This window comes from Prinia subflava, chromosome 8, assembly GCF_021018805.1.
Source record: "Prinia subflava isolate CZ2003 ecotype Zambia chromosome 8, Cam_Psub_1.2, whole genome shotgun sequence".
Classification (NCBI taxonomy): domain Eukaryota; kingdom Metazoa; phylum Chordata; class Aves; order Passeriformes; family Cisticolidae; genus Prinia; species Prinia subflava.
Genome location: NC_086254.1, coordinates 22,294,787 through 22,308,299, shown reverse-complemented (window position 1 = coordinate 22,308,299; position 13,513 = coordinate 22,294,787). Strand labels below are relative to the sequence as shown.

At 39.7% G+C, this 13,513-nt stretch overlaps 1 protein-coding gene across 2 annotated transcripts in view; it reads left to right on the top strand.

Annotated features, from left to right (window-relative positions):
- SULF2 (sulfatase 2) overlaps positions 1 to 13,513 on the top strand; it is a 72,237-nt gene that overhangs the window by 17,039 nt on the left and 41,685 nt on the right. Inside the window, exons 1-2 of one of the 2 annotated variants that reach the window (XM_063404125.1) lie at positions 3,624 to 3,876; positions 9,655 to 9,901. In XM_063404125.1, coding sequence (XP_063260195.1) covers positions 9,727 to 9,901 — 175 coding nt within the window. In that variant the 5' untranslated portion in view covers positions 3,624 to 3,876; positions 9,655 to 9,726. Of the gene's footprint in view, positions 1 to 3,623; positions 3,877 to 9,654; positions 9,902 to 13,513 lie in introns of those variants that run through there. The other variant, XM_063404126.1, reaches the window with a different exon arrangement.

The window sequence follows — 13,513 nt, the reverse complement described above, 5'->3', positions numbered from 1 at the left end:
TTGTGGCCCAAGAGTATTTTTATATATAAGTAGAAAGGTGTATTTATTCTGAGTATAAAATACATGCTGCATGAAGAAATAGGTATGCAAACTTGGTAATTAAAATTATTTACTTCTTATACAGTTTAAAGTTGTCAAGACTGGCAAAGAAGACAAAATAACCATTATTGTTGATTAGTGTGACTGTGTGTACAAAGATACAAGTGTTCATGTGGTTTTGTAAGATGGTAATTACACTTATTAAAACAGGGGATAAAGGAATGTTGCCAAAGGAGTGAAAAGAGAAACTTGCCAAGGACATAAGACAAAGAAGACAATTTATAAGCTAGAGCTCTTATGAGATAATGGAAAAAAATTAATGATATATGCTCAACAATGCCTAGTGTTTGGTTATTGACAACAGAGAGGACTAGCTGGAAACAGTTTCCTTACCTTGCTCACCAAAGATGAAAATATGCAGAAATGGAGAGGAGTCAGTATTACATAACAGGAAAAATTTTGTTAGCTGTAGCTGAGAGTTAAGTTGTCCATGTCAGAGAAGAAAACCTTCCAGACCAGTCCAGCTTCTGCAGGAAACAGTGCTATGGATTTCAGTTGAAATTCTATATTTTAGGAGTTCCGAATTTGCATCCCGGCAAAGAGTAATATCTAGAGGTATCTCAAAGCTGTTCCTGCACAGCAAAGTATGTTTATATTTCTAAAGGTGTGCGGATGGGAGCAAGCTCAGAGAAACATAGAAATCTCTTCCTAGGGCAGATATAATAGCAGGGAGTCCTGAAGGATCGTGTGTTACAGCACAGAGCAACATCTCCATAGATGTGAGGCTACAGCTTCCTCTTTCTGTGATGAAAAACCAAAGACTTGTAAAGGTCCTCATTCAGTAGGAAAAATAGAGCAGTGGTGAAGACTTCAGGTTGTTGGGGTTTTTTTTCCTTTCTATCTTTGAATAAACTAAAGCTTGGTGTTGGGACTTGTTTATTACATGCAGTTCTTGTTGACTTTCATTCTGGGCCTGCTTCTCTCTTCTCTCCTGTCTTTTATTGCCTTTTGGAGCTGTTTAAAGGGAAGGAATCTATGTACATGGGTTTATTGTTATTTACTGTCTATACAGACAGTTCATATTCACTTGATCCATCTAAATTATTCCTGTATTTCTACCAGTTTGTTATTTCAGGTACTGTAAGGTAAATTCAAGCTGTTCAATGGCATGCTGCAAGAGAAATCTGAGGTTTATTTGGTGTGAAAGCTCTGATGTGTCAGTGAAAGGGAATGATCTTGCTTTTTCATTTTATCTTTTGACCTCTGATCAGCTGTGATGATCCATATTACCAATGGAATCCTTTTCCAGATAGTGAATAAAATTACTTCCTTAATTTAAAAGGGAGATATCTGAAAAGTTTCTTCATCATTGCACAAGTCAGTTTTCAGACCTTCTTGTTTTACCAGTAATTTCACATTCTTTTATTGCCTTAGACTTCAAATAACAGTATTTTAAATACATCTGTATGCCTTGAGTTTTTCGCAGTAGGAAAACTACCTGAAAGCACTAAACCACTTTAAGTTTGGATGCATAATAGTTGTTACCCATCCTGTTTTGTAACCAGGTCAAAACAAGTTCTTTTGACATGCATGGGGTGGAAATGCCAGTCTCTTGAAGAGGAAGCACCTTTTGCTTTGCGGGGTTGTCTCAGACCGAGGGTTGTATTATCCTCTTAATGCACTTGCATAACTCCCATTAACATTAATGGAAATTACATGCACTCCCTGTGAGGTGAACATACTCTTTTGTTGAATTGAGCAATCTATTCTGACAGATCTTCCAGTGACGTTAAATCAAGTTTAGATTCCTATAATAATGTCACTAAACCTAGTCTTAGTATCTTTTGATCCTTGTAGTTTATATTAGTGAAATTGTAGCTTTACATTGGGTCATGTGTTTCTTAAAATGGAAAATCCCATTTGCAGTCCCCTAGAAATACAGGGAGATAGTCAATTTTCTTCTTCAATATGAAATGTAGACCACTGCATAGCAAACTCAGTATTTTCTTTGGCTTTGTAGTTACTGCTTGCAGACCCTTTAGAGCTGGCATTAGAGGTTGCATTTGCAGGTAGGAAACTGTTGGCGAGTGCTTAGGACAGAGGAATGCTGGGTCCCTCGTTCTGTGCTTGGCCTGAAAGGCTGACTCTGGGTGACTCAGCTGCCTTTGGACACTACTTCACGTCTAAAGTGTGCAGAATCAGAACATCTTGGCTCACGGGTCTGTTGTAAAATTGTCTGTAAATTGTTTCATTGTGACTTGAAAGTTGCTAGCAAAAGGTCGAATGTTATCTCAGAAAGCAGTAAAATAATTTTATCACAGTGTTAGCAAGATGTAGGTCGTGTTTTATGCACATCATGTGGGTCTAGGATTAGTGGAACTCCCTGTTAGGGAGTGGTTTACAGTTGTGCTGTTGCAGCCCCTAGTGCGAACGCTGTAGTACTGACACAGTGTTTCACCTCTATTGCTCATTCCTGTCCTTACAGGAGCACACCTGGTACCTTAGCAGTGACATCCTTGTGTTTGGAGGCAAGTGTGTGCCATTTCACTGTACAGTATCGTACAGTCTCCCCAAGACGGTAATTTAGGATCTGTCTATGCACAGCCAAGAATAGAGCCAGCAATGAAAAATTGTTCAAGACTGTTAGCCTTCTCCAGCAAAGTCCAGATGAGGTCACTGCGGGCAATGCTTGTTTCAAAGCAAAAGTCCTAATAAATCGTAGATTGAACATAATATTAGATGTAATAAAAAGCATCAGGAAATTCTGAGGTAACCTGTGCTGCATGTCAGACACTATCAGCATGGGAATGCTAGAGGAAGACCCTCTTCCTCTTCCCCTTCCTCTTCCTCTTCCTCTTCCCCTTCCCCTTCCCCTTCCCCTTCCCCTTCCCCTTCCTCTTCCTCTTCCTCTTCCTTTGAAACATACTTATTTAAGACGTCTTTAAAGAAGCCATTGAAGAACTTACCGATTTAGATAGTTACCAAACAAGTTCCACAAGTAAAATGTAACCGGTTGCCAGTAGTGTAGACAGCACCTTTTGTGGACACAATCTCTATCTCGAAGAGCTTTGTTAAGCTGTTCTTAATTGCTAATGAATATTAGGCCCTTGAATTTCAACTGCTCCAGTGGAACGGGATGTGTGTTAGCATGACCTTTAGAAGTCTTTGGGCTCTCGCTCACAGGTGCCTTGGGACAGGTCCGGGGCAGACCCCTTTCGGGTCTGCCACTTCCATCCTCCAGCCCACAGCGCTGGGGGTGGGGGGCAGCTGCTGCGCGGGGCTGGCAGCCCTCGGCAAACGCTAGTGGTGGGGGACACGAAGAGCACAAACTATGAGGGGCAAATAAATCCCCCTTCCTCCGCCCCCCATGAACTATCCCCTTTGCTTATAAAGGCTTTGTGCACCGGGCGGGAGCTCAGCGTCGGCCCCTTTGGAGTGGGGCTGGCTCTGGAACCTCCCCGGCTCCCCCGTACGCGCCGGGGTGCGGGACTGCGCCATTGTCTTCACCGCGGTGCTGCCGCTGGACTTTGAACGAGCCCGGGGCTGGTGGAACAGGTTTCCGCCCTTGCGCCGCTTGCGTCAATCCTGGGAGGAGGATCCTCGAGGTAAATGAACTTTTTAAACGGGAAAAGGAGAAGAAGGGAGAGGAGGAAGAAGAGGCGGGGGCAGCGCTCGCCCGAGCGCTTCCTCTAAACACTTCTTCGGGAGACGGGATTTGGCTTCTGCGCGGCACCGCGGCCGGAGGATGCTCTCGCCCGCGCCGCCGGGCCCCGTGCTCCGCGGGCGGGCGGTGGGTGCGCCGGCCCTGGCCTGGCACGGCTGAGCGCCGGCTCCGCGGTAAGTGGGGAGCGCTAGAGGGGAGGTCTGGAGCCCCCGCTCGGCCTTGGGAGCTGGGGACGACGGGGCGGCCGTGCCCCTTGTGGGGTTGCTGGCCACAGAGCCGGGCTGCCATCGTGGGGAAGCTGGGCGGTGGGTTTAAGTAGCTGTATAGGGACCGGGTGGGGCTGGAAGTTGAGTGAGGGGGCCCGGGGGCCGGGCGGGGACTGGAGGCGATGTGGTGCCGCCAGCCCTGCTGGAAGCTCCGCGGAGCCCCCCAGCCCTGCTGCGGCCCTGCCGGCCCGGCGGGCGGGCGCTCCTCCCTCCGCCGGAGGCTGCGGACCGGCCGGGAGGGTCGTGCCGCTCCCTTGCGAGGGGGAGAGGGCCCGGCCCGGCCGCGGGGGCTCCGGGGGTGCGGCCTGGGGGAGCCGCGCCGCGCCGGGGCTGTGCGGAAAACAGCTCCCGAAAGACAATTGGTGCCACAGCGCTCTCAGCTTCACGTTCGGCACATCACCGGACGGATCCGGGCAGTGTGTGTGTCTGAATGCCTGTGTGTGTTTGCAGCTCTATAAACACAGGGAGGCTTTTTTATTTCCCTGTATACAGCTACAAAAAAATCATGTTTACTTGGTAAAACGTATTTGTGAAATGGTGTGTGGTTTTGCCCACTTTTTCTATCTTAAAGCGCTTGCGTACATTTCCGTACGGTATTTTCAAAAGTGAAAATCTGTGGTTTTTACTGTACTTAATACAAGCTAATATAATTATCATAAAGACTGCATCTATTATGTATAATTACATGATTATAGGTAAAATAGCAAAATAATTGTTTTTTTCAAGTTGTTGTTGGTTGTTGCATATGGAACAGAAATACGTGTCTATTTTTGTGTGTTTGGGGGATCCAAATAGGAATTTAACCTATCAGAGGACTAATTAACACTCTGTGTGTCACTGGGAAAATCTAACAGTAATATGCAAGCAGTGGACAGAAAGAAAGTAGATTGAGCTGCTTTTAACATTTCTTAAAATATCAATTCCTTGGGAAATTTATAACTAATTTACAATTCTGCTTTATTTAAAATGAAGTTACAAAATATTAACAAGATTTTGTAATGTTACCAAGCTTTTCTGCAATATTTAGTTTTTGTATAAAGTTCACTAGCATAAGGCAAACAAGTTAGAAGAATGTGTCTGAATAGTAATTCAGTTCTCTAGTAGTCTGCAAGCTCCATTCCTGACTTAAATCGGTACAACTGTAATCTTCAAGAGTCATTTAGCATTGGGGATTTGAATTTTGTACTTTCTCATAGATTTTTGACTGCCTGGGAAGGGGAAAGTCAGAAAGTAGAAAACTATAAGCAAATACAGCATGTTGTTAGATTACAGCAGTAATGGTGATACCAGTCTTCCACTGGGAACCTTGTTAGATTGCAAACAAGATTCTTCCCAATCCACATATGAAAATGTGTTTATGTCTTACAAACACAGTATAATGGTTTGAAGTGATGGTTGACAGCTTCAGTTAGAAAAGACCTAACATAACCAAGGCTCGATGCAAAGGAATGACTCCAGTTAAAAGAACAGCAGCACAGCTGAATCCATTTAACTGGCAGAGTGGATTTAATTGGGTTGGTTGCTAGGGAATGACTCCAGCACCATGTATTTCAATGAATTTAAATGTTGGACGAATGACACACTTAAATAATCCACCTGCTATTGGCTCCAGCCATACTGAGAGCAGGTATGTGTTGCTTCCCTCTAGCCAGTTTTCCCTTACTGTGCAGTTCCACTGTGTGGCTCACATGCAGTTACCCTGTTCTGTGGTGGCTGCTGGGCAAATTGAACTTGTCATACTGTTCATAATATATAAATTCTGTATTTAGTATTTTTAAATAAGTTAATATACTTCTTTAAAAGAAAAACAAACCAAAACAAATAAAACCCAAAACGGGTTAATGCAAACATTACTAAAAGCAGTAATTTCTAGCAGTAGACTTGAAGTGAACTTATATATTTGATACATAGTTATAGGAAGAGTCAGATGTTAGTCTTGGTTATGTTGTGGTAATTGCATTACCTGATTACCTGGCTTCAGTGAAGTTCCACAGAGCTTATACATGGGACAGTTGAGCTGGGACTTGCATTAGTGAGGTTGGGAGCACCAGTCTATGCAAGCTACTGACAGTTACTGATTTTGCTTACATGGGGCCTTTTACATCTGTGCCAAGCAGTACTAATCAATAGTGTGTTAAAAATGCCATCTGGGATAGAACTGACAACAGTCATCCCTGTGCATTCTGCCTATGCTGCTATAGAACTGACATTAATTACTGAGGGGAGTGTTATAAAAAAGTCTTTTCTTGGTGTAAATGCTGCTTGGAAATAGCCCTTTGCGGGGTTCTTTTATAAATGGAGTATGCATGTGTGGCTTTAGCTCTTCAACATTTATAATGTGAGTTAGTGTAACATTTTGTGTTGCCACGTATGAGAAAGTAAGAGGACCAGTTTCTCAAAAGCAGCCTTCGAAGAGGTTTGATAGGCTTAAAAAAGCTCAGCTAGATGCCCCATCTGAAGAAGATTTCATAAATTTCTGATAGCTGTTTCCTAAATATGAAACATGACTGACTAGATTTGTCAAGTTCATATGTGCAATCTGGAAGAAAATAAGAGGCATACCTAACTCTCATGAGAACCACTGCAGATTAAGCATCTTTAATACTGGAGGATGGCCCGCAGAGGGCAGTGGACCATCTGTACCACTCAGATCAAAATGCATTGTTGGAGAGGGTGCTATATTAAAAGTGACGGCAGATTGGGGCACTGCTGTGGAGCTGTTCTGGCTTTATCTGTGAGTTGCTGGTTAACCTTGTTGATAGAAATGGGAAAAGAACTGTTAATGGAGACTTTGTCTCATTCCTTCGTGGAAGTTCATCAAAGACTAGGGGTTAAAAAACCCAATCTGGATTTGGCCACTGGCAATCCATGAGACACTCTTGTGTTGCTATTCTGATAACTACTTAAAGCTAGCTTTTGGACTGTACTGCATATATGCTGTTAGTTGTGGCATGTATGTCTTGTGAACACATACTTTGAGAAATAGTTATTTTCAAAAATGGCTTTAATTTTCTTACCTGGTTATTGGTATGACTTTTGTACGTAATTGCATACTTTGAGTTGATTCCAGGACTACTTACCCTGATAACAATGGGAACATAACACATCACAGTAGCTGAAAAATATTCATTGTGGAGTAGTGAGAAAGAGATAAGAGCTTTGGTGGAAGATGCATGCTGTACCTGATACAACATTCTCTCTTCCACTTGCAGTATCCTTTCAGAGATCACTAATTCTTTTAACCACAAATATACAAGTGTGGATAAAATAGCTGCTAGAGAGCAGTTTATGTGCATGCCCAAATGTCTTAAGTATTTCATAGACACCTAAGCCGCTCTCTGAGCTGGGGACAACTTCTAATTTTAGTTACAAATGGAGTGTGTGAGGGGCAATAAACGGAGGAGAAGACCGGCTGAGGGGAGAGAGGCAATGAGGTCATGAGGTTACTTCCATGCATTTGTTTTAAAGATGAGCAAAATGTAAGAAAGACTGTTGAATGTACAACACTGGAGTGAAGGTAGTTATGACCAGATATAGCAAGAATGGGCAGCCTTCCAAATGCTTTCAGAAAAGTCAGCAAATGCTCTTATTTTGAGAAGCTTTTGGCTCGTATAGACTGAAGAAAACCCACATGAACCTCCAGACCTTCAGAAAAATGTTTGTGTGTAATGAAAACATCTATACTGTCTATTGTTTCTTTTTTTTTTTTTTTTAACAAAAGTACATATGTAGTAATTTCTGAAGAGCAGAAGGCATATCTTTACCTCCTCTCTCAAAAAGCTTGTGTCCAAGAACATGTGCCTGCAAAGCAAACTTTCTTTCTATCCTCCCCTGTGGAAGCAGATCCAGGTTTCTTTCTCAAGCTGCTTTTGACTACTCTGGACAGTAGCAACACATTGGCTCTGACATGACTCTTCCCAGCTGTACTGCCGCAGATGGAATTCTTAGTACAAGGAGTGAAAATTGATTGGATTTCTCAGTGTTTCTTTTGCAATATCCTGGCATATTTCTGAGCAGCATCAGCAGATACTAAAGTTTCATCTACAATTTGAAAGCTCTTTCCCTGCCCATTGGAACAAGTGCAAGGATATTTAAATAAATTTTTAGTTTCTAGGAAGAAAGGTAACTTCACCTGCCTGTGAAACTCAACTGGACAGACTAGTAAGGAAGGAGGATTTTTCATTTCCTCAAAACCCTACTAGTGTGCAAATTTGAAAAGTAACCTTAATAAACATTCCATCATAGTATAGCAGTGTATCTGTTGACTTATGTGAAAATTCATTTCTATATGATCACAGAAACTGACTATAATTTTTCAGACCAGTGGTTTTGCTATTGCATGAAAACTTTGATTAAGAAAGTATCTCTCGAAGAGCAACTGCTGACAGAGAGGAAGTAATAATGTGGCTATGAAATAATTGGCTGGAGTAAAAACTATATTCTGCAGGGACAGAATCGCCAACATGTTTCTTAGGGTAAAACACATTGAGCTGTGTTCTTTCTGCTCTGGCATTTCTGCGCTTTACAAAATGCAGAGAATCTCCCTTGCTTCATTTTTAATTGTTTTTTCCTCTCCTGTGAGAGATCGTTGGCAGCAGTCCAGAAAAAGATAAGGCAAGTAGAGAATTCATAAAAAAACTGACTCATTGATTGCTGGATCTAATGAAATAATTAGTACTTGATATTTTCAGTACATTTTCATGTTGTTATTTTGACTTCTGAAAGCAAGAGAAGATCCCTTTATATCAGAAGATAACTGAGCAAAATTGCAATTTCAAAGATTTTTCAGCATGCTAATTCATTTTTTGCGATCTCCTTGTTGGAGTTGCTAACAATTTTTTTATTGCCTCATTAACAGGAGTAGTACCAGTTAGATGTGCTCTGTTTTGCAATCAGGTCATTTTTGGGGTCTATGCTCTGATTTGCAATCCAGTCATAGGCAGTGCAAGCCACTTTGGTACATCCATTCCCAAACATTTATAGTAATGGGCCTTCAAATGTGTTCATTATTAATAATGGTATTTTTAAAAAGTGTATAATCTTGGAAGCCAACAGAAAAGCTAAAGGGATCTCGGCCTAACATCAAAGCTGTATTAGACTTCAAACAGTATCATACCGTAGTTCCAAGATCAGGGCAGCTTTGCTCGTTAATGGAATTTGCAAGATAAACCAGTGTGTAACGAATCTTCTGTCTGAGTGCTCTTTTACTTTGCCAATATGTTGTTAGCTCAGTTAATTTTCCTACAGTCCTGTTTAAAAATAATGATAGATATGGGGTTTTTTCTCTTCAACATCTGCATTTTTGATATAAACAAAAATGTCGTATGTAAACAGATCACTGGAAGGAAAAACATGATTGCTGTTTATATGTATGAAAGCAAAAGAATTTGAAACTCTTCTAAACCCTTGAACTTGCTGCCAGATCTGAGCTTTAATTGAAATTTCATTGCCTACGTTGATAACAGCTTATGAATTTAATTTTTCAAGTTTCTGCTTCTAGCTGGCACTAGAAAAATAAGTGTTTTCTTTGTTTTTGTTTGGGAGTTTGGTTAGGTTTTTTTCTTTGGAGTTAAGATTATTTAAAGTACATTGCTTTTTACTTTTTTGGGGGGAACCTGGCTGTTCCTTGATGGGTGCAGAGGGGTGAAAATATAGATAAAATACTTGTTTCCCTCTCCCTTATAGGAGACCTGCAAAGAAAAAGAAATAGAAGCCATTAAGCTACCTTGTTCAGAAAGAACATTAAATCAGCACAACATGGCGCAGCATAGCATTGTCCTTGGATTATTCATGATGACTGTTTTATCACTGTTGGATGGAAGTTCAGCTTTCCTGTTAAATCAACGTCTGAAGGGAAGATTTCAAAGAGACCGTAGAAACATCCGCCCAAACATCATCCTTGTTCTTACTGATGATCAGGATGTAGAGCTTGGTAAGAGCCCAGTATAAAGAGAATTTTAGCCAGTGAGTATGAGACTGCTTTTTCTTGAAGCTAGATTCTTATGTTCAAAATAAGAACTCTTTTTTCAGTGTGAAAAAATGATAGGAAAAACAAGTTTAAACCTGCCTTTATGTAGAACATCCTTTCCATCTGCCTGCAATTCAGGGACAGCAGAAGTTAGTCCCAAAATGCTGAAGTTCCTGTTTCTGTGGAAATACACAGTTCATGCCTGTCTGTCTTCATCTAAACACCTATACTTTGCAAGTATAACCTGGTAAGCTGCAGGCCAAAGCAGTAGGTTAAAATTCATAACTGATAATTGCACCATGTAATTATCCAAATTCTTTTGTGTAATTGCAGGCATTCATTACATATACAATTTTCATTTTATTTACTTAAATGTTACTTAACACAGTCATAGTATTCTTGTAATTGTCCATTTAGATGTGTAGGTGATTACTGACCAAAATGACACAGAATGAAAAGATCTACTCTGTTATCAATGCTATGTTAACTGTTGAAGAGAGGAGGTGAAGATTAAACACATGCTTTGCCTAATGATTTGGAATCATGAGTTAACTGACAGAGTTTGGCTTTTGTTGTGTTACCTGAACAAACTTGTATTTACCAAATGCTGTCTTTAGTTATGAGAATTGATTAACACAAACTAGTTAACATTATTAATTTTGGATTGGAATTATACTCTCGTGTGTATGAAGCCCGAGTCATTGGATAAATGAGAACTCATGTTATGTGTAGTCTGGTGGGTGGAATTCTGCCATGAAATTTTTCTGCATCCGATTTCTAGCATGGATAGGAAAATTTGGAAAACAGACCTCACAAAAGGACAAATAGAACATAAAATTAATCAACTTGTACTTTTCATGCACTTACTCGTCTTGTTGAGGAGTTAATCACAGCAACATGGCAGTCTTTTTACAGATGCTTCCTTCATATCAATGTTACTGTATGTCTGCAGTATCATAGATGTCACATTCTTCTCCTAGGTGGTAAGAAAGCTGCTATGGAAGTAATCTCATCAAAGTAAATGCCATTCAAATTGCCAAGATCAGGTGTTGTTGTTACCACCTTTTTTAAAATGGTTATTTAGATCACAAATAAAGCAATTTCAAGAACGTATATCTCAAAGAACCTAAGTACATTTTCTTGCAGGCTTGGAAGGTGATCCTGAAAAATGTATTGTCTTCTATTTTATGCTAGCCTTTGTGTTTATGATGCAATTGTGTAAGTCCTTTGGGCAGTATATTTTACTTCCCTGATAACTTGATGCTTTCCAATTTCAAGGAAAATGGGCATGTGTCCATGCAAATTAGGATCTAACTAAGGAAAATCCATTTGATGAAGCTGAGATTGGAAATTTGTCATTTGCCACTAATGGCTTTGGGAGACGCAGTATTTGTCTGAAATAATTTTTATTCTTGTCTGTTGTCTGGTGAACTGTCCAAGTTAATCAAAATTGCCATTTGTGGTGATTGTGCATTTAAGAAAGATGAAAACAAGATGTGAGTTACAAATAAAAGCTAAGGAAAAGTTGGAAGCTATGGAAGCAGAGAATGCTGTGGGTAAGATTTCATCTGTTTCTAAGAATATTCTGTAACTGATGGATGGTTTAGCTTTCATTGTTCTTTTGTAGCTGCTTTGGAGGTGAAAGGGCATACAACACAATCTCAAGTGCCTTTAACAGCCTTTCCTTTATTTATTCATTTATAGATTTAGCAATGTGCCAGTAGCAGGTGGAGCTTACTAGAAAATTGATTGAACGTGTTGTTCAAAAAAAAAAGAAAGATGGTATTGTCCTTTCCTAAAAGAAGTACAGCTTCTTTTTGCAATTTCTTCTTTTCCTTTTTTTTTCTTTTTTTTTTTTTTTTTAAATTTGCATTACTGTTAATCAGGAGTTTTACTTGGGAAACCAAACCTCAGCCTTTTCTTGAAAGAAGGCAAACACTGATGAAGGGCTGGTAGATTGAATGCATAATCTCTGGAGGACATCAAAGGAGAATAAGTATAGATTGTAATGATTACAAATGGGAGATGACAAATGAGAGCACTGAGAACTACTGACACATACATATTTGATAGACTGTCTAATAAAAATAGTTGTATTGACAAGCATAATATAAAAAAGAAGAATATACTGAAAAGGAAGAATTAATGAGTAACAAAGACTTTTTTTCCACATTAGAGCATTTAAATCCAAGTTACTATTATGCTGATGTCCCCTGTGTGGTGGACTCAGCATCTCCACTTGAGTTAGGTTTGCCTACCATACTACTATGGCTTTAACAAACCAGCACATTTAATAGTCTATAATAGTTGGAGAAAGATCTGATTATTTAGGAACTATTTCAATCACACTAGAGAAGTCTGAGTGAAAGGTGATTTGTATGTATTGAGACCTTCCTCTGAAAAGCTACAAAAGTAGCATGGATGATAATTTTTCTTAGTCATCATATGTGGAGATGAGACTTTAGAGCTTTGTTAAATGTGAGGGTGTCTTGGAGTGAAGAAAAGGAAAATGAAGATGTGAAAAGAGTGTCTAATGAGTTTCAAACACAATAAAAGCAGAAGTCTTTAGAGGACAGTTAATTAAAATTCTGGGGTTCTGTTTAATGGAAAAAAATTCTGAAGTTGTGTTTCAGAGTAAGCAAATCACTTGGTACTTAATACAAGTTCTTCAACAGTTGGAGCTCCATAAAACGTGAATTATTCTCTCCTTCAACAAAACACAACTAATAGGAAGTCAGTATTATTTCATAAATAATTGGTATATTTTCTCCATAAATATTAGTCAAAATATCAGCTTTATCCCTGAGGTGAACTGTGAAGATATGCAAAGCGAAGTTATGGAAAGCACACATTTCAAGTGAAGTTTCAACAGTTTGCTTTAGCTTTGTTCGCTGAGTAACTTTACATATCACATTGATTAAACTTCCATATTTTCACAGTAGTCCAATGAATATTTCTTAAAATGGCTTAGAAATTTTAATTTTAAGTGCTAGATTTTTGTTTATTATCAGTGGTTTTAGACAGGTAACAGAACATTTTCTGAATTAAATATTGACACTTTCAAAGGATGATTTCCTGTCGTACGTCCACTAGTGAAACCTTAGAAGGTTTTCTAGCTCAGAAGGTAATGTGGTGAGTATCCACTTGCTGATTAACACATAAGTAATCTGCCAGAGAATGAACGTTTGTGAATTGGAGGCAAACTGAAGAAAATAAGTTTTGGTTGGCTGGTTAAATGTTTTTTAAAATATTTAAAGCTGGCCTATTTAAGATTATACAGAAGAGTATGCTGGATTTTTACCTTGCACTGTCCTGTCACTCTGTGTTAGTTCTCAAGCTGGAGAAGCAGATTAAATCATATGTTTTTATGTTAAAGACTGTTGATATATAGGGCTTTGTCATTACAGCAGTACAGCTTCTTTCATTAAAAAGGTTACTGTCCCCAAGGGGAGTCTTAACATGTACTGTTATTTATGCACAGATGCCTCTGTCATTTAAAGGGTTTGTATGTCAATATTGGGATGATAAAACATTCTTTCAGACTGCCTGTTTATGCCTGGGCTAGCTCATAAGACA